The sequence below is a fragment of the Sciurus carolinensis genome, chromosome 14, assembly GCF_902686445.1.
Source record: "Sciurus carolinensis chromosome 14, mSciCar1.2, whole genome shotgun sequence".
In the NCBI taxonomy this organism is placed as follows: Eukaryota; Metazoa; Chordata; class Mammalia; order Rodentia; family Sciuridae; genus Sciurus; species Sciurus carolinensis.
In genome coordinates, this window is record NC_062226.1 from 13458739 (window position 1) to 13481236 (window position 22498).

The 22498-nt window shown below is 52.7% G+C and overlaps 1 protein-coding gene across 3 annotated transcripts in view; it reads right to left on the reverse strand.

Annotated features, from left to right (window-relative positions):
• Gsn (gelsolin) overlaps nucleotides 1-22498 on the reverse strand; it is a 54211-nt gene that overhangs the window by 16818 nt on the left and 14895 nt on the right. Inside the window, exons 1-4 of one of the 3 annotated variants that reach the window (XM_047524174.1) lie at nucleotides 9638-9827; nucleotides 7956-8160; nucleotides 7217-7371; nucleotides 679-840 (exon numbers count right to left, since the gene is read on the reverse strand). In XM_047524174.1, coding sequence (XP_047380130.1) covers nucleotides 679-840; nucleotides 7217-7371; nucleotides 7956-8160; nucleotides 9638-9781 — 666 coding nt within the window. In that variant the 5' untranslated portion in view covers nucleotides 9782-9827. Of the gene's footprint in view, nucleotides 1-678; nucleotides 841-7216; nucleotides 7372-7955; nucleotides 8161-9516; nucleotides 9556-9637; nucleotides 9828-22498 lie in introns of those variants that run through there. The other 2 variants (XM_047524175.1, XM_047524176.1) reach the window with 2 other exon arrangements.

A 22498-nucleotide genomic window follows, 5' to 3' on the forward strand; every position in this document is an offset into this window, starting at 1 on the left:
TAGTTTTTACCCATGCCTGACATATACTTTCAAGTGGGTGTTTATGTCAAAAGGTACACAAGAGTCACTCAGGAAACTGAGGCAGGGGGATGGCAAGTTTAAGGTCAGCCTCACCAACTTAGTGAGACCCTGGGTTATTCAGGCATGCTGGTACATGCTTAAAATTCCAGGGACTTGGGAGGCTGAGGCAGAAGGATCGCAAATTCAAGGTCAGCCTCAGCAATTTAGCAAGCCCTAACAACTCAGTGAGATCCTGACTCAAAATAAAAAATACAAAGAGGATGTGGCTCAGTGGTTAAGCATCTCTGGGTTCAATCCCTAGTATCAAAAAAGCAAACAAGCAAAAAAAAAGCCTCTGGGTTTAATCCCACTATGGGTCAGGGGGAAGGTACACAAGAAATATAAACAAAAGTGTCAGGGAGTCTAGGTGTCAATCGAATTCCTGTGTAAACAAGGTGTACTCAAGTCTATGCACATGTGCCCAATGGGCTTGAGTCTACACGTGTGGGAGTCTATGCATGCTGGACACATCTGTCCATGGGTCTCTGACTACCCACAGGGCACAGGGCCTGCTGATCCCTGGGGTTTGCCCTGTTTATGAGTGTCTTTGCACCTATTTATGACTGTATCCATCTCCCTGGTGTCAGCAGCCCCTGGGAAGGGTGGGGCAGGACTCACGTTGCCCAGGTCCAAGATGAAGCAGTCACCATTGTTGAAGCTGTCCCAGGACACAGGCACCTCAGTGGCACGGACCACACGCCGTCCTTTGACCTGGAAGAGTCTCTGCACCACCACCTCGTTGGGTACCACATGCTTGAATCCCGATGCCACACCACCTTTCTGTTGGGGGAAGGAAGCAGCATTAATCCAGGGTCAGGGTCCAGGGAAGAAAGTAGGAAGAGCATAGAATCATGGTAAAGGAAACTCTGCCTGTGGTTCAGGGTTGTACAGCATCCCGTGATAATCAGTCAATGCAGAATTCTCACATCCTATCATTTGAGACATTCTTATGCTCATTTCAGAGAAGGAAATTGAGGTTTAGAAAAGGAACAAAATTTGCCCAAGGCCACACAGTTTTAAGAATTAAATTCCCTACACACTGTGTCCCACTGAATCTCATATTCACTCCACTAAAAAGACCCCTGGAGTCACTTCCCTAAATCAAAAAATTGCAAATATTCCTTTCTCAAAACCAGCATTTCCCAAGGAAAGTTATGACACCCAACTCCCCCATGAGACTCTGCAAGGAAAGGGTTCCAAGATCAGAAAGTGTAGGGGATAGTCCTTACTCCCCACTGCTGACTGCTACACAATGCACAAGAGCTAAGTGTAGGTGCTGGCAAATTCCCTGCTTGCCTCCGGCATTCCCTGACCCGACTGAATCAAGAACCACCTATCTCCACCACATCCTGCCTCCAGCTCAAGTGCTCTGCAAAACCCCTTTGGGAAGCACTAAGGCACTCTAAATCCTTCCCATCCTTCAAGGATCCCTGGGAAGTGTTTGGGCACTGGCCCCACCCACCCCATCTGCCTGTACCACCCAACGGAGCTGGAGGTAAGGGACAGTTACCCTGCCGGGACAGTGCTGGGTGGCTGCAGGCATCACTGGTCTTGTAGCAGGTCTTCAGAGGGCTTTCCTGCTACAGCCCAAATGCCCCTGGCTCAGTAGAAACCCAAGGAAAACTGGCTGGGGTTTCTTCCCACCAGCTACAGGTCCCAAGGACAGAGCAAAATAGGTCCTAAGACCGCACCCCATTTTACCACGGTGAGCTGAAGCCCAGAGAAGTGAAGTGACTTACTCATGGGCTCTCAGCAAGCCTGCGGCAGTCAAGGCTGGCAACTTTGCCTCCTGCTCCCGCTCTGATACTTCTCTCTTCTCCATGCTACAAGAGGGTAGAAGCGGAAGGGCTTCCGAGAGACTGGAAATGCAGCCACCCCACCAGGTCCCTCTCTGCTTACTTCTCTCTGCAGAGATGTGCAAAGTCTGATGCAAGTCACACTCGCTGAGGGCAAGGAGGCAAAGGGAGTTGTCTGAATCAGGCCCCTGTCATGTCCACTCACAGTTAGCAATACATAATACTGTGACATGACAATGCCCACTGTGCGGGACATTTTGCAGGCATCGTCCATGAGAGAGGTATCATGACCCCACCTCACAGCAGAGGGAAGCAGAGCCCACAGGTGAGGGGCTCGCCCCAGATCACACTGCTGGCAGATGGTGCAGCCAGGATTCGAACCCAGCGTGTAAGACCCACGTTCTTGCCCCAGCATCAGGCTTCCTGCAGCAAAGGTTGCTGGGGTCACCCAGATGGGAGGCAGGAACAAGCCCCGCTCTGAGCCATTTTCCAAGTGCCAGGAGCTGGAACGCCCCCTGGTGTCCCTTCTTGGGATCAGCACAGAGCCTTTCCACATTCCCTGACTGGGTGGAGCTGTCAAGCCTCAGCTGACTTTGCCTCTGTGCCTGGCTTCAAGGGCCCTTGGAGGGAGCTGTGGGTGCCACTCTGTGAATGACCTTGATGTGCAGCAGGGGGAGGCTCACAGCCTCCACTCTCGACTTCACCGCCCACAACTAAGTAGCAAGCAACAACCCGTCACCTTCCCTGTCATCTGAAGAAACAAGATGGGGTGCTGGGGTGCAGGGCTAGGCCTAAGGGGGCTCAGGCACTGGGTGGCACTGATGCTTGGGATCTGAGAGCAGAGCAGAGTGCTAAGGACATGGTTGGGGGCTGATGGAGGGGAGCTGGCTGGGAGCAGGTGAGGAGCAGCCAGGGAGGAGGACGCACCGCACGTGACGGCTGTGCTCCACCAGGACCAGTCCTGCCTTCCGCACACGCAAGCCCACGAGGTCACCCCATTTGCTCGTGTCACCCATGTCACTAGCAAAGAAAAGGAGGCTCCAGGAGAGTCCAGACCAAACGTGCTGGGGTTCCCGCTAGTTGGCAGCGGTGCTGGGTTTCACCTCTCCACTCTCCCGTCTGGGGACAGGTCAGTGATCTGTCAGCCCAGCCCTGACCTGGAGCTCCACTCAGCTGGACATCAAGGGAGAGCGGATCTGAACGACTTTTCCAAAAGGTACAAGGACCCACCAACTTTTCCTACTGATTCCTCAGAGACAAGGAAATGAGGAGACAAGAGGAAAGGAAGACCAGGCATTAAAAAAAAAAAAAAAATACACCTCTATATAACTAAACAAATAAAAAAATTAAGTATAAAAAAATACACCTCTAAAATTCTTAACTGGATCGAGCATGCCTTTTTGTTTTTATTACTAAGAAAACTGAAAACCCTAGCAAGGCACAGTGGCACTTGCCCGTAATCCCAGCTACGTGGGAGGATGAGGCAGGAGGATAGTAAGTTTGAGGCCAACCTCAGCAACTTAGCAAAACCTTGTGTCAAAACAAAAAACAAAAGACAAAAAAAAAAGGATTGGGACCAGGTGTGTTGGTGCAGGCCTGTATTCCCAGCGACTCAGGAGGCTGAGGCAGGAGGGTCATGAGTTCAAAGCCAGTTTCAGCAACTTAGTGAGGCCCTAAGCAACTCAGCAAGACCCTGTACCTAATAAAATACTTTTTAAAAGGGGAGGGATGTGGCTCAGTGGTTAAGTGTCCCTGGGTTCAATCCCTAGTACCAAAAAAAAAAAAAAAAAAAAAAAAAAAAGGATTGGGGATATATAGCTCAGTGGTAGAGAGTCCCTGGGTTTTGGGGGGGGGCGGTTGGCAAGATAAAAAAACCTTTTTCTTAAAAAAGGAAAAGGGTTACTTTATGTCATAAATCTCAATTGTCAGGACTTCTCTGTATAAAATTTATAAAATAGAATAATACTTGATTTCTCATGATTGTGGCCATGAGTTTCCTGATTAACTCCTTTACTCTTACTGATCTAGGAAATTACACTTGGCAAGATTAGTTAACATAAATAAATAAATGCTCTGAGAAAACACTATTGGATTTCCAAAGATAGGGGGCAGGAATTTTTTTGGAGGTTACTCCTATTTTTTTACTAAAATCTTCAGATTCATTGTTGCTTTCTATCTTTAGATTCAACTGTTGTTTCTTTTCTCATCATTAGGTGGGAAGAGATTGGTATCAAATAATTTGAAATTCAATAGGATAAACTGTTTAAAGAGTCACTTTCCAAATTGAAATGATGAGACAGGTACGTTCATGGAAAGAAAGAAAAAAAAAATGAACTGCCACTTGGAACATACCTACAAGAGGGAACCCGGGGGGACTTTCACTGTCCACAACCTGTATACTCCTGTACCATTGGATATTTTGCATTAAACTTGCATCTTTCTTACCATGAGAAGGGGAAAAGCAAGAGACATTTACATGAAAAAAAAAAAAAAAGATATCAAACTGTTTATAAAACAACTAAAAATTTTTGGCAGGGCTGGTCCTTCTACCTTCTAAACTCAGGAGTTCCTTTTACAATAAAGGGGAGAAGACAGTTTCCAATGATTCTCTGCATTTCCAACTGTGTTTCTAGGTCCAGGGGCTCCTAGGACTCTGCCAGGTCCTGGATGGATTTGAACAAAGGGTTTCAAATAACCTGGCCCCAGGGGGTCCCCCCTCTGTCTGAAGTGAAGGGGCCGCAGGATGGGAAGGTGGGGGTTCCGAACCATCCTGCACTGTGCAGTGACTAAGATGGGGGGGCGCTGTCAGAACAGGAGGGGCCCCGCGGAGCCAGCCAGCTCCTCCCAGCAGGTCCAGTCCCCGACCTGCCCCTTCTCACACTGGAGGTCAGACTGGCTCCCAGGAAGGGGCTGTCACAGGAACAAGTCTTGCGTGACCAGCCCTGCTCCTTGGGCATCCATAATTGATGAGGGACCCTGCTGAGAACCCGGGCTGGGCCTGCCAAGTGCGGGGCAGGCCTGGGGACTTGCACAGAGTAGCAAACAGGACCCGCATGGAACCTCACATTTCCACCAGGAGCCAGAGCCTTTCAGGACTGAAGTGCCAAATCTGAGCCCCGTTTGGGATCCGGCTTTCTGAAGCATTCCTCAAAATAAGGTCAAGAACATCCCAGAAAATCACCTGGGGGTGGGGGCGGTGAGGGAGGCTTGTTAAACATGCAGACGCTAGGCCCCATCTGGGCTAAGATGCAAGATCAGGGAATCTCGAAATGTCTGCTCTGAATCAGCTCTGTGCCAGCCCCTTCACACCTGGGTTTGAATCCCAGTCCCAGCTGTGTGACCTCGGGCAAGGAGCTTAACTTCTCTGCGCCTTCTTTCATCATTTCCAAAATGATGCTAATCTTAGTAATTACCTCATAAGGTGAAACGAGTTAAATAAGTATAGTGCCCAGAAGAGTCTTGGACACATAGTAAGCAACACAAGTTCCAGTGGTAAGAACCTACCAGCTGTGGATGTGGGCAAATTAGTTCACTCCACTGAGCCCCAGTCTCATATATATCTATGAAATGGGAATATTACAAACCATCCTAAAGGCTACAGTTAGAATTGAATGCAAAGGCCCAATACCTGGTTATGGTTATGGTTCTGATCACCCTTATTCATTTCTGAAAATCGGGGAGTGAATAAGGTGTGGTGGCCCAGGCCCGTGAGTCCAGTGACTAGGGAGGCTGAGAAGGAAGGAGCACAAATTCAAGGACAATCTCAGCAACTTAGCGAGACTCTGTCTCGCAATGAAAAATAAAAAGGGTTGTGGATGTGGCTCAGTGGTAGAGTGCCCTGGGTTCAATCCCCCGTACAAAAAAACCAACCCTGGGGTGTCCCTGATCTGGTCTGCCACATCCTCTGAGCATAAGGACTTCCATTTCTGTGACCACACGAGACCTAGTGCCTGAGAAATGGGACTAGACAAGACAGCTGAGCAGACACCTGCTCGTCCCTGGACGCCCTGAGGAAGTGACCACCATCTGCTGCCCACCTGCATGCTCTTCCTGGCCTGCCCATCTTCTCCCTCCTGGAGAAGGGACCCGCCCTCCTCACCTAGGCACCCCAGGGCTCAGCCCAGAGCCTGACAGGATCCGGGGAACACAGGCCTGGTGGGTGTGAAGCTGGCTTCCACACTTGCTGGTTTCGTGACCGCCCTGAGCCTCAGGTGCCTCACCTGTGAAGTGGAGCTCTACTCCCAGGACAGCCACAGGGCCTAAGCCAGACAAGGGACGTTCCCGGTACAGTGCCTGCTGCATCACAGCACAGTAAGCAGGCACGGCGGGGACAGGGACTTCAGAACTGCGTGTCCCGCGAATGAGCGAATGGAGGGCGTGAGGACGCCGGGCGCACACCTTGCCCGCGTTGCAGGGGGTGACCTGACACAGACAGGGCTTGACGCCTACCCTGGCACCCTGGTCAAAGGGATGTTGGTCTAGTGGACAGAATGCCAGGAGTCAGGAGATCTGGTACCAGGGAGACCCTGGGCCAGCTGCTAGTTCTCTCTGCATTTCAGTCTCCTCTGCCCTCCATAAAACGAGAGCTCGGGCCCTGACATTAAGGCTCATCTAGCTAAGGAAGCCTGTGATCCCCTCCCTGTCCTGACCAAGAGCGCCCCAGCTTTGCAAATCTAAAGCTTTCCCTCTGCCCTTGCAAGGAACCAAGCCCTGCGCAAGGCATCTCCCAGCCTGCCTTTCACCAAATCCTCTTCTGGCCCCGCTGGGCAGGTACAACTGGTTCTCCTGCAACCAGAGAGGAAAGGTAGGCTCTGGAGTCAAGTGGCTGGATGGAGGTCACTCAGAATATTAGGGTGCTGCCTCCTGGGGCTCCCAGATGGGTTCTGCTCAGTCCCACCTGGCCAGGAGCTTAGGGAAAGTGCCGTCTTAGCTGTCCTAAGAGTTCACATGCAGGAGGGATTCTAGGGATCAGAAAGAGGGATGTGACCAAGAGTGCTTTATCAAATGCCTTACACAGGCCCTTCCCGGCAAGGGCCATCGATGACAGGGTGCAGAAATAGGGCCCGCAGAAGGACCCACTCCTCGCTGCTGGGGCAGGAAGACAGCACTATGAGGTTACGGGGAACTGTCCTCTCCTCATTTTAAAATAAGGAATCAAAGACTCAGAGAGAGCGAGCATGTGATCTGTCCAGGATCCCACGGCTGGAAGGGCCTGGGGTCCCCAGTCAGAGCTGGCTGACTCTGAAGCCTGCCTCCCACCTGCCGGCCCACCGCCCTGCGAAGCAGACAGGTGAACCCGAGTGAGCCCCACCATGAACGCATCGGTCCCGGCCACTCAAGCAAGGTAGGGTCCAACCCACCTTGTACTTCAGGCCGGACTTGAAGTAGCCGAGGAAGGTAGCCGACTCGAAGCCCTGCACCTCGCGGTGCTGCACAGCCCGGCCGTTCAGGTAGTCATCCAGCTGCACGGTGAAGATGGCGGCCGCCCCGCTCTCATCCTGGCTGCACTCGTTGCCTGGCAGACAGACATCAGAGCAGCATGAGGCTGGCTTCCCCAAAGCGGTTCCGGCACCCTGGGGACAGGAGGGTGGTGCCTCCAGCATGGCCCTGGCCTCACCACAGAATCTGGACAAGCCTCTGCTTTCTGTGAGCCTCGGTTAGTCCACCTGTGTAATGGGGGATCGGGCCCCACACCATTGCAGAACAGATCTGCAGTCTAGAGACCCCGGGCTCCTGGCTCCACAGATTCGACTGCAGGGGTTTGACTGGATCTGGGCCAGGGAAGCTGCAGAGGGTCCTCTGTGTCCTAGTCACCCACCTAACTTCTTTTACCCTCACGACCCTCCTTTGAGGTAGTGCAGCTGGGTATCATGTCCACTCCACAGGGACACTGGCGACTTGCCAAAGGTCAGATCACAGCTGGGGTCAGAACGTGCCCAGGCTGGCTCTGGAGTCTGGGGACACATGACCACTAGCCAAGAGCCTGCACATACTTAGCACTCGGTCATCAGCGAGACTCCCGGGTACCTCCTGGGACCACAGCTCAGAGGTCGCTGCTGTGGGGCTGGGGCTGGACAGCAGCTGGGAGGGGCGCCTCACCCAGCCAGTAGTGAAGGTCGTACTGCAGGTTCCCGTTCCTCAGCTGCACCGTCTTCAGGATGACATAGGCGTCGCCCGTGAAGAAGTCGCCATAGAGGTTGGGGGGCACGGGCACCAGGTCGAACTTCTCCACGCGCCAGATCTGCAGGCCGGGCTCCTTCCCTGCCTTGAGGAACTCGGGGTGTTCCACCACCATGCTGCTGGGCTGGGGAGAGACGGGGCAGAGCCTGAGCAGGGGCACCGGTCTGGGCAGGCAGAGACCCCGGGCACGAGGGAGGGCGGGTTCCAGCACCAAGAGCGTCTCACTTGAGCCTCCCGCGGCCGGGGGACCCCTTTCTATGAGTCAGCAAACAGGGCAAGTCTTAGGCTCCAAATCCTGTGCCTTGGCGAGCATCTGTCTCTCCAGCTCAGCTCCCTGATCTGCTTTTTCTGGTGATGGGGGAGGCAGAGGGCTCCACCTCCCTTCTCCCTCCCTTTTTATTGCCAATTGGCTGTGATGACAGAGGCACAGAGAGGTGAATGGACACCCAGATAGAAAACAGCAAAGAGGGACTGCCCCAGGCTACTCTGGGTCTATGGGTAGACACCCTCAGATGGTAGTGATACATCTAGGGGTCCCCAGGGGTTCAGCCTGCTCCCTTCCAGCACCATCATGGTTCTTAGAACTAAAGGGTTCTCAGCTCACTGCCCACCTCGGCTCTACAGATAGGGAAACTGAGGCCCCAAAAGGGAGGGACTAGCCCAAGGTCACATAACCTGTTTGCTTTTGCTCTTTGGAAGTGGTAAGCTTGCGCCTGTCCCATCTGTCCCAATCGCACACTCAAGAAGGGACTGGATCGACAAGCCCAAGTGGCCTCCTGAGCTGTCTGCCTCCTCCCTCCTGCCCCCCAACACCCACCCCCAAGATCCATTTCTTGGAAAAGGCGGAGAGGACGCAGCCTGGGTCTGCAGGAGCCTGTTGGAGAGGAGGAGTCAGGGAGAGGGGAAGGCTGTCAGACATGCACTAGGGTTGGAGACAGCGAGCGGGAGGGTTAGGCTGGAGTCAGGGGGTGGAAATCAGCAGGCGCAGGTCTCCTCGGGCCGGAGGGGAGATCCGGTGGAGTCAAAATCAAATGGGAGAAGTCAGAGGGACGAGACTTGGATTAGAGCTCAGGCAGAAGAGTGAGGGGTGGAACAACATAAAACCAAACAGGAGAGGAGGAGGAAGGAGGGCAGTGGAGACAGCGGAGCGGGGAGAATAAACAACAGCAATGAGGCTAAGCAGATGGATGTGAGATCACACAAGAGGTAGAAAACTGGAGCAAGAGAGAGAGATCTAATGGGGAGGAATCTGAAATGGAAGAAGAAATCAAAGGAGGCAAGGAGAGAAGTCAGGCGGACAGGAGGAGAAATCAGACACGAAAAAGAGAAATCAGGCGGCAGAGATGGGTAAGAAATCAGAAAGCGACGAAGGAAAAGAACTCCGGCCAAGGGGTGGGTTAGCCTGTAGGGAGGGAAACAGCCATGGCCCCGAGGCTCCCACCCTCACCCGAGAGCCCTGGAAGCAGCGAGAGATACTTACAAAGCAACAAAACAGTTTTTCCATTCTAGACCTGAATTACTCCCCTTTTCCTAGCGCTGTATCTGCAAGAACTTACAATAGAGAGTTACTCCGGGAGCCCCGGGGCCCCCCGGGCACTCACCCGCGCCTCGGACGCCCGCCCCTGGGGCGGCCGCGCCTGGGCCGCCCCGCGCGACGCGGTGGCTGCGCGGACCCGCGGCGACAGCGCGCACAGCGCCAGGAGCAGCGCGCGGAGCAGCGCGGACGCGGAGCGGTGCCGAGCCATGGCGGCGACGGCGCCAGAGCACCCAGTCGGCAGCCCCAGGCCCCGGGTCGCAGACCTTAAGTAGCCGCCAGCCCATCCCGCCCAAGCAAGGGACCGCCCCTCAGGGAGGGCGCAGGGCTGGGCTGGGCCCCTGCGGGCCCGCGGGAGAGGCGGGGATCTGTCCTGGATCTTGGAAACATCTGGGTTCCCACCCGGACCTACCCGATTGGGCGCGGCTGGCCCTGAATCCCAGCTCCCCGAAGAAGACCCAGCACAGGGCCTGGCATACAACCGGTGCCAACTCAGTGTGAGCTAAATGGGTGCGTGAAAGCACCACGGAGAGCACAGCTCAGCCTCATCTTCCTGTGCAACCTGCACAAGCCCTCTCTCTTCCCTGCACCTATTTCCAGTAAAAACAACAACACCGACGACGACGACATGAACTAACACTGTGAGCTTTCCACTGGTGCATCAGATTGGTACCAAGGGCAGCCCATTTTAGAGAAGCGGAAACTGAGTGCAGAGTGATTAAACAACCTGCACGCAGCTAACAAATGCTACCGTCAGGCTCAGAACCCCCACCTGGGCACCACACATGCCACCAGCTCCGGGCAGGTGAAGCATGCCACACTCAGACACCTGACTAAAACTACCAACTTCTGGGCTTGCGGGTTCTACTTCACTCAAAGCAGCCTTTCTTTCCATCTTTTTTTAAAAAATGCTTTTCTTTTCAAAAGTTTTATTTTGATCAAACCTAGTCACAAAGTCCTGCAAGGTTGTTCCCTCTTGACACCATTTACTTCTGTCCCTGGGTACAACCACTTCTATCCACCTCCCTTAGCTGGTGTCTCAGGGTTGGGCTTCTTGTCTCTGAATAACACGTCTTTGTTGCTTCTCGAAGTTTCCCGTCCATTTGGGGCATTCCCTATGCGCTCTACCTGGGCAAGACAGGGTCTGAGTCTTCTCCCAGTCCCAGGCTCATAAGTGGGACATGGGAGATCTAGGTTTGAGTCCTGGAAGTTACTTTCTTTCTTCCATGCCTAAATCTTACACTTACATGGGTATAGAAATTGCTGAGGACTAAATCAGTCCACGTGGAAACAGCCTGGCCTGCAGATGGGTCAATGAAAGTGTCCCTCCCCTGTCCCTGAATCTATAGTCACCCATCTCAGCTCCTTAGATGGCTTTTATCTAATCGGGTTGAAGTTTGCCTTTTCCCACCTACAATTTCCTCCCACTTAAAAGGGCATGGAGGTGGGGACCAGATCAAAGGTTAAGGGAACTCATATAAGGCAGTTGAGACTCTGGGGTTATACGGAGGTTTCCTGGAGGAGGGGCTGGAATATCAGAGACAGCGGAGACTGGAAAGAAAAAGTATTCCAGGGGAGGGAACCACATGAGCAAAGGGCAGGAAAATCTGGGCCGCCTATGGTGAATGCTGAGGGTCCAGTCTGCAACGCAGGGAACAGAGTGATGCTGCCGGAGAGGGTGGCAGGTGCCCAGAGGCCACACTGAAGAGTCTGGATTGTATCTAGCATATCAAGGGGTGCCTGAGGTCTCAGGGCTCCAAGGCCTAGTAAGTTCACCCCAGGCCCCGCAAAGCCTGAAGTAGGCTGCCTGGGCCTAAATTCAGAGAGTTCTTCCTTCTTCCAAGCCATCTGGAGAATCGTCAGAAAGCCCACTGCTCTCAGGTGCTTGACGGAAGCATAAACCAGTTTCATCTCTCGGGATAACAATTTGATTATATGAATTCAAAATGCACAATACAACATTTCCTACAGAAATACAGACAAACAGCAAAATATACGTGCAAGGATGTTCACTGAAGCATTGTCTGAAGAAAACTGGAAAAGACCCAAATGTCCTGGTTAAATAAATTATGGAGCTGCTATACAATGGACTACTATGCAGCTGTGAAAAAAGAATGAGCTAGATCAGACTGTGCCTGGCACATAGTAGGCACTCAATAAGCAGAAGATCTCCAGGTGCAAAAAAGCAAACTATAACAATGTCTAGAGTGTGCTTCTCTCCTCCTTTTTATGAGTTTTTTTGTTGTTATTGTTTGACTGTTTTCTTTCTTTCTTTCTTTTATTGCACGGACCATTAAGAAGCCAGTAGACACCAACCTGTCAAGGCAGTTTGCTTGTAAGAAACGAAGGGGAAGATTTTCCTCATGGACATAGCCAGGGCTGCCTGAGGCTACAGGAAGTGCCCAGGTCACTGCAGTTTGCAAAGGGAACTCTTTAGGGTGATGAAAATGTTCTAATACTGAATTACGGTGATGATTACACAACTGATTAAATCGACTACAAATCACAGAATTGTATGTGTACAGTGAGTGAATTGTTATGGCACGTCAATTATACCTCCCGATACTTACTGAAAACATTGTAAAAGCATCGCTGTGGGGTTTGAAAATTTACAAGTATATATTCAACATATTTTTTTCATATATGAAGAGCAATACCTTTTAAAATACATTTAAAGTGATACTTGCTCATTAGACAATTTTGAAAATCCAAACAAATAGGAAGGAAAAATGTCCCTGTTTTCCCAGCCCCCAGAGTGAACTCCAGCCAGCAGCTGGCCCGGTTGAGCAGCCTTCTGGAGCAGTGTGGCCTGGACTGGCCAGTTGGTGATTAACAGAGGGGCGTTGTGGCTTGGCCTAGACCCCAGGGGTCATGGACCGCCAGCCCAGGGTCGCCGGACCCAAGTTAATGATCACAAAGGCCCTATACTTTGCCTGCCATATAGCTATGGACCTGGCTGTAGCCCTGGAGAGCTGAACTCCAAGCCCCTGTTCCTGCTTCCTGGGAGCCCAGAGTCCAAAACACTCACTACAGGGCATTGAGAAGTGGTGACTTTGATGCGGCAAAACTGTCCTACTTTGCTTCGGGCCTGGAAGAAGATGTATGAGTTCTGGGGAGGGGAAGTTTGCTAGGGCTAGCTCTGCCACTGACTTCCTGGGTGACTTTGGACAAGTCCTCTCTAGGCCTCAGCATCTCCATATGCAAAAGACAGGGTAGGTCCTATGCTCAGACTCTGCCTCTTTTCTAGCCCCGGCATTCCCAGGTACTGGCTGTGCAATCATACCCAGAACCTACATGTCTCTGAGCTTCAGCGTGCCCACCTGGAAGATGGGGCACTGGACCAGGATGCCTCTGAATCAGGTCCTTCTGAATCAGACAGCCCAGAGCCCCTGACTCGGGGTGGGGAGGCTCATGACAGCATACTATCTCACCTCTGGGCCCAGCTGAGGCAACTGAGACTCAGGGAAGGACAGTCATTTGTCCAGAGTCACTCAGCTAGATGGAGGCATTGCTGAGACTCAAACACATGTCCGGCTGGCTCCAGAGCCCAGTCTGGCTGCGGGGAATCAAGCAGGAGTCCCTGGAACCACCTGGCCCAAGCAGGGAGCCACAGGGCCACATGCAGATGAAGGGTTGCAGTTGCTAAACCAGTCACGCCCAAGTTAAGCTGGCCACCAGGAGTGTTCAGGGCCACCGTCTCTGCCACACCTGCCAGGCCAGGGCAGGAGGCACCGCAAAAGTCCTCTAGCTCTCCAGATGCTCCATGTCAGTGCCCAGAACAAAGGTGTGTCCCAGGAAAATCCCCAGACCCTTGCTTGGAGATTCCCTGACCTCTGATTTTGGCTCTCCCCGGATGCTCCTCAGCACCACGCAACAGCAGGGAGCTTTGCACAGCATGGAGTGTACAGCCCACATCCCTCTGGCAGGCCCTCCTGCCCCATAGGTAGACCCAGGACCTAGGCCCTCCCTCCCTCTGCACCTTCAGGCCAGTCTCTGTGTCTCTGTGGGCCTCCCAGGGCAGCTCCCAGACACCAGAGGAGGTGGCCGCCCCCTCACCCTCCACTCCTGGCCACAATGTACAAAAGGCCTTGGCCAAGCCTGGAAGACACCACCCTGTTCTTTTCTCTTCACCCCAAACACTGTTGTTCTTGCTTTCCCAGGCAGCCAGCCATTCGTGGGAAGCCCTCTCTCAGAGCTTGTTTGCTTTTGGCTCATCTCTCTGGACCTCCTTGTTCACCCGCCACTCTGGCCTGGGATTTTGCTAACAGGGACAACGGTCAGTAAACAGAGAAGCCAGTTATGAAACCCAGTGAATCTGGACAGGGCCTCAGCAAATTCTAGCTTGCCCTGTGAACTTGAAAGAACACAGGTTTTAGAATCTAGCAGACTCAGCCCCTGTGATCGAGGCCTCAGTTTCCCCAACTATAAAATGGGGAAAATGGTACTGAGCTCGTGCAGCAAGGAGAGGGTCTAAGGCATGACACACAATAGGAGTTCTTCTCCCAGAGGCCCGAGTTCAGCCCGTTGCACTGAGGAGAGCAGCACGCTGGGGCAGGAGAAAGGTTACAGATTCCACAGTGGGACTTGGGCTCAGGTCTGGGCTGTGTGACCTGGAGCAAGTTCTTTCCCTCTGTGAGCCTCAGGTCACTCATCTGTAAATAGGGACAGTGAGTCAAGCTAAGCTGCAGGGCTGTCCAGGGAACAGGCACAGCCTGCTAGAGTACACAGCACTGAGCAGGGCTTCTTAGCAACCACGGGCATTAGTCCCTCCTGTCTTTGTGGACGATCATACCAAGAACAAGAGGGGTGATGTCTCAGAGCCAGAAAGCAAGAGCCTGGCAGAAATCTAGAACTCAGGTCTCTTTGACAACCGGGCCAGAGCCAAGGCCTGGTCTGCATGTGACAGGGCTCCCTGACAGGCCAGCTGGGCATCTGCCTTGGCCAAGCCCATCCTGGGTGTGGACAACTATTGGGAAGATGGCCAGTGGGCTGGGCTAAGCCTCTATCTGGGAGGCCAACTATCCCAGGGACTGAAGCCACTGGCCCTTTCCCAGCTTCCGGAGCCAACCCCACCTAGTGCTGAGAGCCAGGACAGGACATTTGTAAAGGGCCTGGCCCCACCACTTCCTGACCCTGTGCCCTGGAAGCAGCGAGATCTGGCCATGGGTGTGAGCCTGGCACCCTTTTTGCCAGGACCCATATTGGCAGCCAATCTCCCCTTGTCTGGGGGAGGAGCCCTGGGAGACTTGTCAGGCCAGCAGCTGGGCCTACAAATGGCTGCAAATGACTGTATTCTGGTCCCCTGCCACTGGCACAAGTACCAGTCAGCAGCAGGACAGAGAGGCCCAGAACCGCAGAAGACACGGGTGGAAGAGGCAGGGTCCATGAGGCCCCAGTCAGAGCCAGAACGAGCAGGAGAAGCCAGGGAGGCAGCTACCCAGAGGAAGGACTTTCCAAGAGGGAGAAAAACAAAGGGAGTAGCCTTGTGTTTGTGATTTTGCAAACAGAAACATCTGGGTGTAAGTTTCTGGTCTACCACTTAGCAGTTGAGTGGCTTTGAGCAAGACACTTTGGTGCTTTGACCCTTGATTTCCTCATCTGTAAATGCCTTATTCCCAGGATTATGGTGAGAATTTAATAAGGTAAAATATGTTTGGGGCTTAGCACAAGGCTTGGTGCAGATTAAGCATGTGTAAAGAAAGCTGCTATTATTGTTAGGCGGTGCACTTGGGTGAGTCTGTATCTCTCTGAGACTTGATTTCTTTATGCATAAAGTATGGTTAAAAATGTCTTTCTTGAATGACAATTGGGAGGATGAAATGAGACCATAAATGTGAAAGATCTTAGAACCATGCCTTCCATAAAATAGATGTGCAAAGAGGCTGGTTTCCAAAAGCAAGACTTGTATATCTGGGTTCATAGCAGCATCATTCACAGGAACTAAAACATGGAAGCAAGCCAAGCATCCATGGGTGAATGAATAAGTAAGCAAAATACACCTCTATACCACAGAAGGTCGCTCAGCCTTCACATGGAAGGGAATTCCGCCCTGTGAACCAGCCTGGAGGACATTATGCTAAATGACATAAGGCATTCACAAGAAGACAAATGCTCATAGGAGGAACTCAGAGTAGTCAACATTCTGGGACAGAAAGTAGACTGATGGCTGTCAGGGGCTGCGGAAGGGGACAGAGTTTCAGTTCCACAAGAGGAAGAGTTCTGGAGATGGACAGTGGGGCGGGGGGCTGGTGGGGGTTACACATTAACAATGTCTTTAATCATCCAACTGTTCACTTAAAAGCGGTTAAGGTGTTAAGTTTTATGATGTATTTTATCACAATTAAAAAATAAACTGGGAAAAAATAGTAGTTCTCTTCTCTCTTCTTAGAGGTAATGAGATGTCCCAGTGGTGACCCTGCCAAGAGGACTCAGAGGACAAGCAAACCAGCCCATCTCTAAGGACCTTGGGGCCCTGGGATTCAAGGATGCTGAAAGAAACAGCAAGAGCCAATAATGTTGTGCATGGGGCCACAAGTCCCCTCCTGCCTGTCTGGGGATCAAGTTCATCCTTCACCGGGATCCACCAGGGTCCATCCTAGTGGAAGCAAGGATGCCTGCCATCAGATGGTGCCACATCCTCCTGCGGCAGGCTCCAGATGAAGCCCTTCTCTGTCCTCGGGCCCCACACAGCCCGGGTTCCCTCGGTGCTGGTCTGGCAGGAAGCTCAAGCCCACTGGCTGGATGTCACTTTGTACCTGCAGGCAGAACCCCCTGAGAAGAACAGAAGCAGGCAGGTGGGCTGGGGTTGTGGCTCAGGTAGAGCGCTTGCCTCGCATGCATGAGGCACTGGGTTTGATCCTCAGCACCCCATCAATAAATCAAATAAAGGTATTGTGTCTATCTACATTAAAAAAAAAAAAGAAAAGAAAAGCAGGTAGGTGCAGGGAAAAGGTGGGAGATGACAGAATCCAAGAGCACAGACTGAGTCTCCTTGAGGTAGCAACACAAGAATGACCAACAGGGTGACAGCTGAATGACCTTCCCACTAAGGGACCACCAGGCCATGTCCAGGAATGAACCCGAAGAAAGCCCAAATCCCTACCACCAGGGGATGCAGGCAAGTGGCTCCTTCTGCAACACTTGAGTTTCCTTCTCTATAAAAGGCATAATGATTCCTACCCTGTGGGGTGTCTGGTAGGATGGAGTCCCTGACACTGTGCTTGGCACTGAGCAAGTGCTTGGTAACCCTGACATCCAAAGAGGACCACCCTGTACCTGTCCAGCCCTTGCACATGTCAGCTCAATAGCCCCCACACCTACCCTGGACCCCCAGAGTCTTTGCATCCAAAGCAGGGGAGAGCCGGAGGGTTCCAGCCCAGGAACCCCAGGACCAGAGACCTGGGGTGGGGCTGGTGGTAGAGAGGAAATCATCTCAGGAGAGGCAGCCTTGCTACTCACCCCCTCCCCTCCTTTCTGAGCTTAGCCTTTCTGCCTCACCTGAGGATCCCAGTCCTCGCATTCACTAGCTGGATGACACTGGGCAAGGCATTCAACCTCTCTGAACTTTTAGTATCCTCAGGCACAGACTGGTCAGGTCATCTCACAGGTTTGCTGGTCCTTGACACCAGTAAAAATCAATTACAAAAACTCCATGAGACAATGAAGGTCAGAGGAAAAGTAGCAGATGGGTAGGATAAAGAAGTGTAGGATCCAAGTGCCATGTAGACAGTGATCAGATTGAACTGTATTTGGGATCTGTGGTAAATGAGATTTTAGCTGTCCTCACCACAAAATGGATAAAAATAATGGGTAATTATATGAGATAATGGATATGTGCACTTGTTTCACTACCTACATATATCATATAACATCATGTTATATTCCTTAAGTATACATAGTAAAATTTATTTTTTTAAAAAAAGAAAAATACTACAGCATCCAAATACTATAGTATCATTAGAGACTGAAATTGATCTTAAACTTTGAGCTATAATATCAAACACTCAAAACATTTTTTATTGTCACTGATTCTTTGAATTCTAACAGATTTTTTAAAAAGTACGTTCCATCCTTTTAACCTACAGAGGCACAGCACTGGAAAGCCGTCGCCCCTCTCAGAACACCACCCTGGCAGGAAGGAGGGCTCCAGAATGGGTGCTGCCTTCTCTCCCAGGGGCTCTTGTGCCTCACCTCCAGCCAGGTACCTGTCAATCATCCATATCATCCCAAAGATGCCTGACCCTCTGCAGGCTTCTGGAATGCTCTGGGATACCCTTGGTGGCAGGTCCCAACCAGGATCATCCCACCAGGATAGTACCTAAGGGCTGAGACCACAGCAGAGATACTCAACTGCTCCCTCTGTCCCTCCCTTACACCCAAACCCCAGACCCCCACACCGGCCACTAACCCAGTTCAGCATCCCCATCTTTCCCCTGGAATCGCTCACCAACTTCCTCACTGGCCCAAACTCTTGCCCCACTCAGCCCTTTGTCCCTAGAGGTTGTGTTATTCCCTGCTGGAGACCCTACTACAGCCCCCAGGGCAGACAGACGTCAGAACTCCTAAGCTTGGCCCTCCACAATCTGGTGCCCACACGCCCTTCAAACCTCATTGCCCCCTGAGCACCACCAACATCCTCTGTGCCATCTAACCTGGTGTCAGTATGACCTGTTTCCTGCTGCAGGAGGCCTGGGGGCTGGCCAAGGCTCTGCCTCTGCATGAGCTCAGACAAGCTCTTTGCCTCTCTGAGCCCCAGTCTTCTCCAGGCTAGTGGGGTCCTTGTGCAGATAGGACTTATTTTGGTAGTGGGCTCCGGGTACTAGGAGGGATCAAGAAATGTGTGCCTGCAGTCCACGGCCTCCTCCCCTGCACTGCCACCGCTTCCATAGCAGCTGTTACCAATTTGCTTCCTGGATCTCCTGCTCTCCCCTCAGCCCGGGAATGCAGACAAGCTCAGAGCCAGCAGCGGAGGCCAGGAGGGGAGCGAGGGGGAATGGATTAGAGGAAAACTACCCGGCCCCTGCACCTAGCCCAGCCAATGCTGGCTAGCAGGCTCTGAGAGGGGACCTGGGGGATGGCAGGCCCTTCCAGAGTGTGGACTGGGCCCCACGCCCTGACCCCTCTCTGAGCTCGTGGTGGGGGTTCTTGGAGCCCCACCACTCCTCTGGGACACTCCCACTCTTTGGCATCCAAAGAGCTGGGGAGGAGGAGGGAGGGAGGAGGGAAGAAAACAGGCAGGCCTTTGTGAGGAGAAGAAAATTGGCTCCTGTCACCGCCTGCAGGGGCCCCAGGCACTGACATGATGGAGGATCCCAAATGAAAAAGGGTCCCACTGTTGCCTCAGAGCCTGCATGGTTGCCACAGCTCAAGTCTCATACCCTTGGGACCCCTTCTCTGTATCATGTACGTTGTACTGTGCCCAGTGTCACATATACCCAGTAACTACGCCACACGCTAGGTCCTGTGTTCCTCACACATCATCATCCTGTGTGTCCACCTGGAGGCTGCATCCCACGTCACTTAAGCCCCAGATCACGATTCAAGTACCCCATCGTGTCTGTTGTGTGCATTTGTACCACCTTTCCAATCCCAAGCCCACATCTAGATCTTATCCCTTGGAAATACATGTCATCAATCTTGTCCTGGATCCACGCACTGAGGCACGATTCACTTTCAAAGTTGGAGGAGAGGGGCAGGTACGCAGTATGGCGATTAAGTGGGTCACACTCTGGCACAGACTCCCAGCCATTATCACCTACCTGACTTTGCAAAAGCTATTCCCTCCTCAGTGCCTCAGTTTCTTCAGCTATTAAAGTGGAAATGATGTGAATACTCACCTACTAGGGCTGTCACGGGGACTGAAACAGATAATGCATTCAAGGTGCTTAGCCCAGTGCCTGGCACAGAGTGAGTGCTTTAAAATGTTGGCGAGGTCTGTTTAACAGATGTCCTGTGTGCTGAGCACCAGGCGCCCACGTGCCCGGTTCTTACTGTGCATGAGATACTCTGTGCATTTTGGTGACATTCAAACAACCACCTGCGAGGAGGGTGTGATTATCCCCTTTCTCACTAGGAGAAATCCAAGGTTCAGAGCAGGGCAATGATTTGCACAAAGTCACAGGACCAGAAAGGGTGACACTGGGAGAGGAGAAGGGGGCTGGGCACTCAAAGACACAGAAAGCAGATCAGTGGGGGGCTCAGGGGCAGGGCGAGGAGGCTGACTGCAGGCAGGCACAAGGAGTATTTGGGAGATAATGAAAATGTTCTTGAACTTGATCATGAAGATGGTTGCATAACTCTGTAAATGTACTCAAAATCACTGAATTCATGAAAATGGGTGAAGTACATGCATGCAAATTTACTTCAATAAATTATGTAAGTTTTATTTCAAGAATGCTGTTTAAAAAGAAAAGAAAAGCCCCAGCCTTCGAGTGTACCATTCTGCCCAAGTCCCCCGCAAGAGAAGCGAGCTTTCCAGAGCTACCACTTAGAGGCACAGCGGGGAGCAGCCTGCGTCATTACCCCAACACCTCTGCAGACTAGGGTGCAGCAGAATCCCTAGGGAGTTCAGGAAAACTACAGACGCCCAGGCCACCCCAGTCTCTGGGTCTGTAGGTCTGGGGTGGGGGCCGGGACCTGGGGTTTCTCATACTGGGGGAAACCAAGGCCAGGCAAGAGGGAACTCAGCAGGCCCACTTGATCAGGCAAAGAGACAGCCAGGACTAGAATTGGGGCCTCCTCCTTCTCCCTCTCAACTTTCCCTCCACCTCCCTCCCACGACTCCCCTCCCTCATCCTCCAGTGACTCAGGCCTCTGAGTCATCCTGTGGCACCACAGAGGAAACTTCTTAGGAAAAACAATTCCAAACAAAGCTTCCCTGATCTGGGGAACAGGATAGGCCCAAGGGGCCAAGAGAGGCGGGGAGAGAGAACACAGGGTGGAGCAGGAGGCCCAGACTCCCCACACCTGATCTCTCCTCTTGGCCACTAACCCGTGTGGGGCCCTCGATAAGGAACTCCCCAGCTCGGAGCCTGTTTCCCCACCTGGAAATAGGACCTCCCACCGCACACAGAAGTTCATTATGGACCAGGCGCCGCGTTAAGTACTTCATACGCATTGTCTCCCCCAAACCCGTGGCTGGCTTCATCCCATTTTAGAGATGAGAAAACCGAGGCTCAGAGAGGTTCAGCCAAAAGCGACACAGTCCGGAAGTGAAGAGCACAGCTGGCATCCAGGACTATCCGACTTTGAAGCCGGACTCTCCCTCCTGCATGCCTGTAAAAAGCGCCTAGTACAACCAGAGAAACAAAAGTTGTACCCCATTTGTGTACGATGAATCAAAATAAAAAATAAAAAAGTGTCTAGTACAGAGGGGCACGCAGATCAGGCGTCATCACACCTGTCCTCACACCTGTCACCACGCCCAAGGCCTGCCCTCATGGCAGGTGCTCAGGCACAAACGCGGTCCTCCTTCCCCCCTTCCTTCCTTCCTCAGTGTCAGGCCTCATCTCAGGCCTTCCAGGCCCCTGGGGAGCACACACAGGAAGACAGGGAGTCACTCAAGTGCTACGGGCAGCAGGAGCACAAAGAAGGGAACTCACAGCCAGAGGGAGCACGGACGGGGAGCACCGAAACAGAGCCCTGAAGGATGCGCCCACGTGGGACCCGGCCCGCCAGGTGGAGGGAAGGCGGAAGCAGAGGCTTGGCGGTGTGGCGGTGTTGGGTTTGGAGAGGTGGAGCTGGAGACGCGGGCGCGAGGCCCGGCTGCTACAGTCTGGCTCCGGGTGAGACAGTGGGGACTTTGAAAGCAGGACGAGGAGAGGGTGGGAACAGCTTGCACCCTTGCAGAGGGCCTGGCTCCGCCGACCCTCCCCTGCTCCCAGGAACCCCTCTTCTGAGTGCTCCAGATCCCTTGCTACTCACCCATGGGTCACAATTGTCCCCGAGGGTTTCCTCCTCAGCCATGGTGGGGCTGGGCAGAGGGAAGCGGCCTTCTGACAGGGCCAACCTATTCGCACTGGCCTATAAATAGGACCCTTGGGCTTAGTCCAAAATAGCTGTGCCAGCCTGACTCCACAGACCTCACGGGCATGCAGTTCCCGACTTGGTCTTTCTCTTCCACACAATTACAAACCAACACCCCCTCAGGAAACCATTGTCCGCACTGGGCTTCGCTTTCTTAAGCTCCAGATCATTGGAGCTCTGCCTGGGCCCCTTTCCTGCTTCCGACCTCCGAGGACCCTGGGCCAGTCACGACCTCTCTCTGCACCTCGGTTTCCCCACATGTGAACTAGGGAGGTTGGAAGCAATGCCCTCGGGTCCTCTAGCCAGGATGCTCCCTAGAGCTGTTTGGGGACAACCCCTGCCCCTCCAAGGTCCATTTTATTTCCTCTTCTAGCTGACTCAGGAATTTTAAAATGATCAGCACTGGAAAAATTAGAATAAATGATCAGATTCGAGGCCCACACTGAAGAGACCTCGGATGTGCCACTGTTCCTCTCTGGACCCCAGATTCCTCAGCCATGAGATGAAGATGCCATCCCACGCACCGAGCACTGCGAAGGACTCCACTGTCCCCATCACTTAGCTCTTGACAATCTTACTGCCCCATTGCACGGATAGGAAACTGAGCCTGAGAAGGACTCAGGAGCTGCAGTGGCCCAGCTCTGGGCAGCTCAGGCAGGAAGTGGGGGCAAAACCAATCAAGGGCAAGGAATAGAAAGGGGCACAGAGGATCTTTCCGTGTGTAGTGAAGGGGACTGACAAGGTTTCACCAGTGACTGTTCTTACCAACCAGCTTCCAGCACCGCCCTCACTGATCCATGCTCCCCTCCTCCTGCTATTGACTGTTCTGAAATTCCATTGCTCAGGTCATTCCTCAGCCAAGACCCAGTCATGCTCTCTGGTGCCCAGAGGGCCAGGGCCAGAC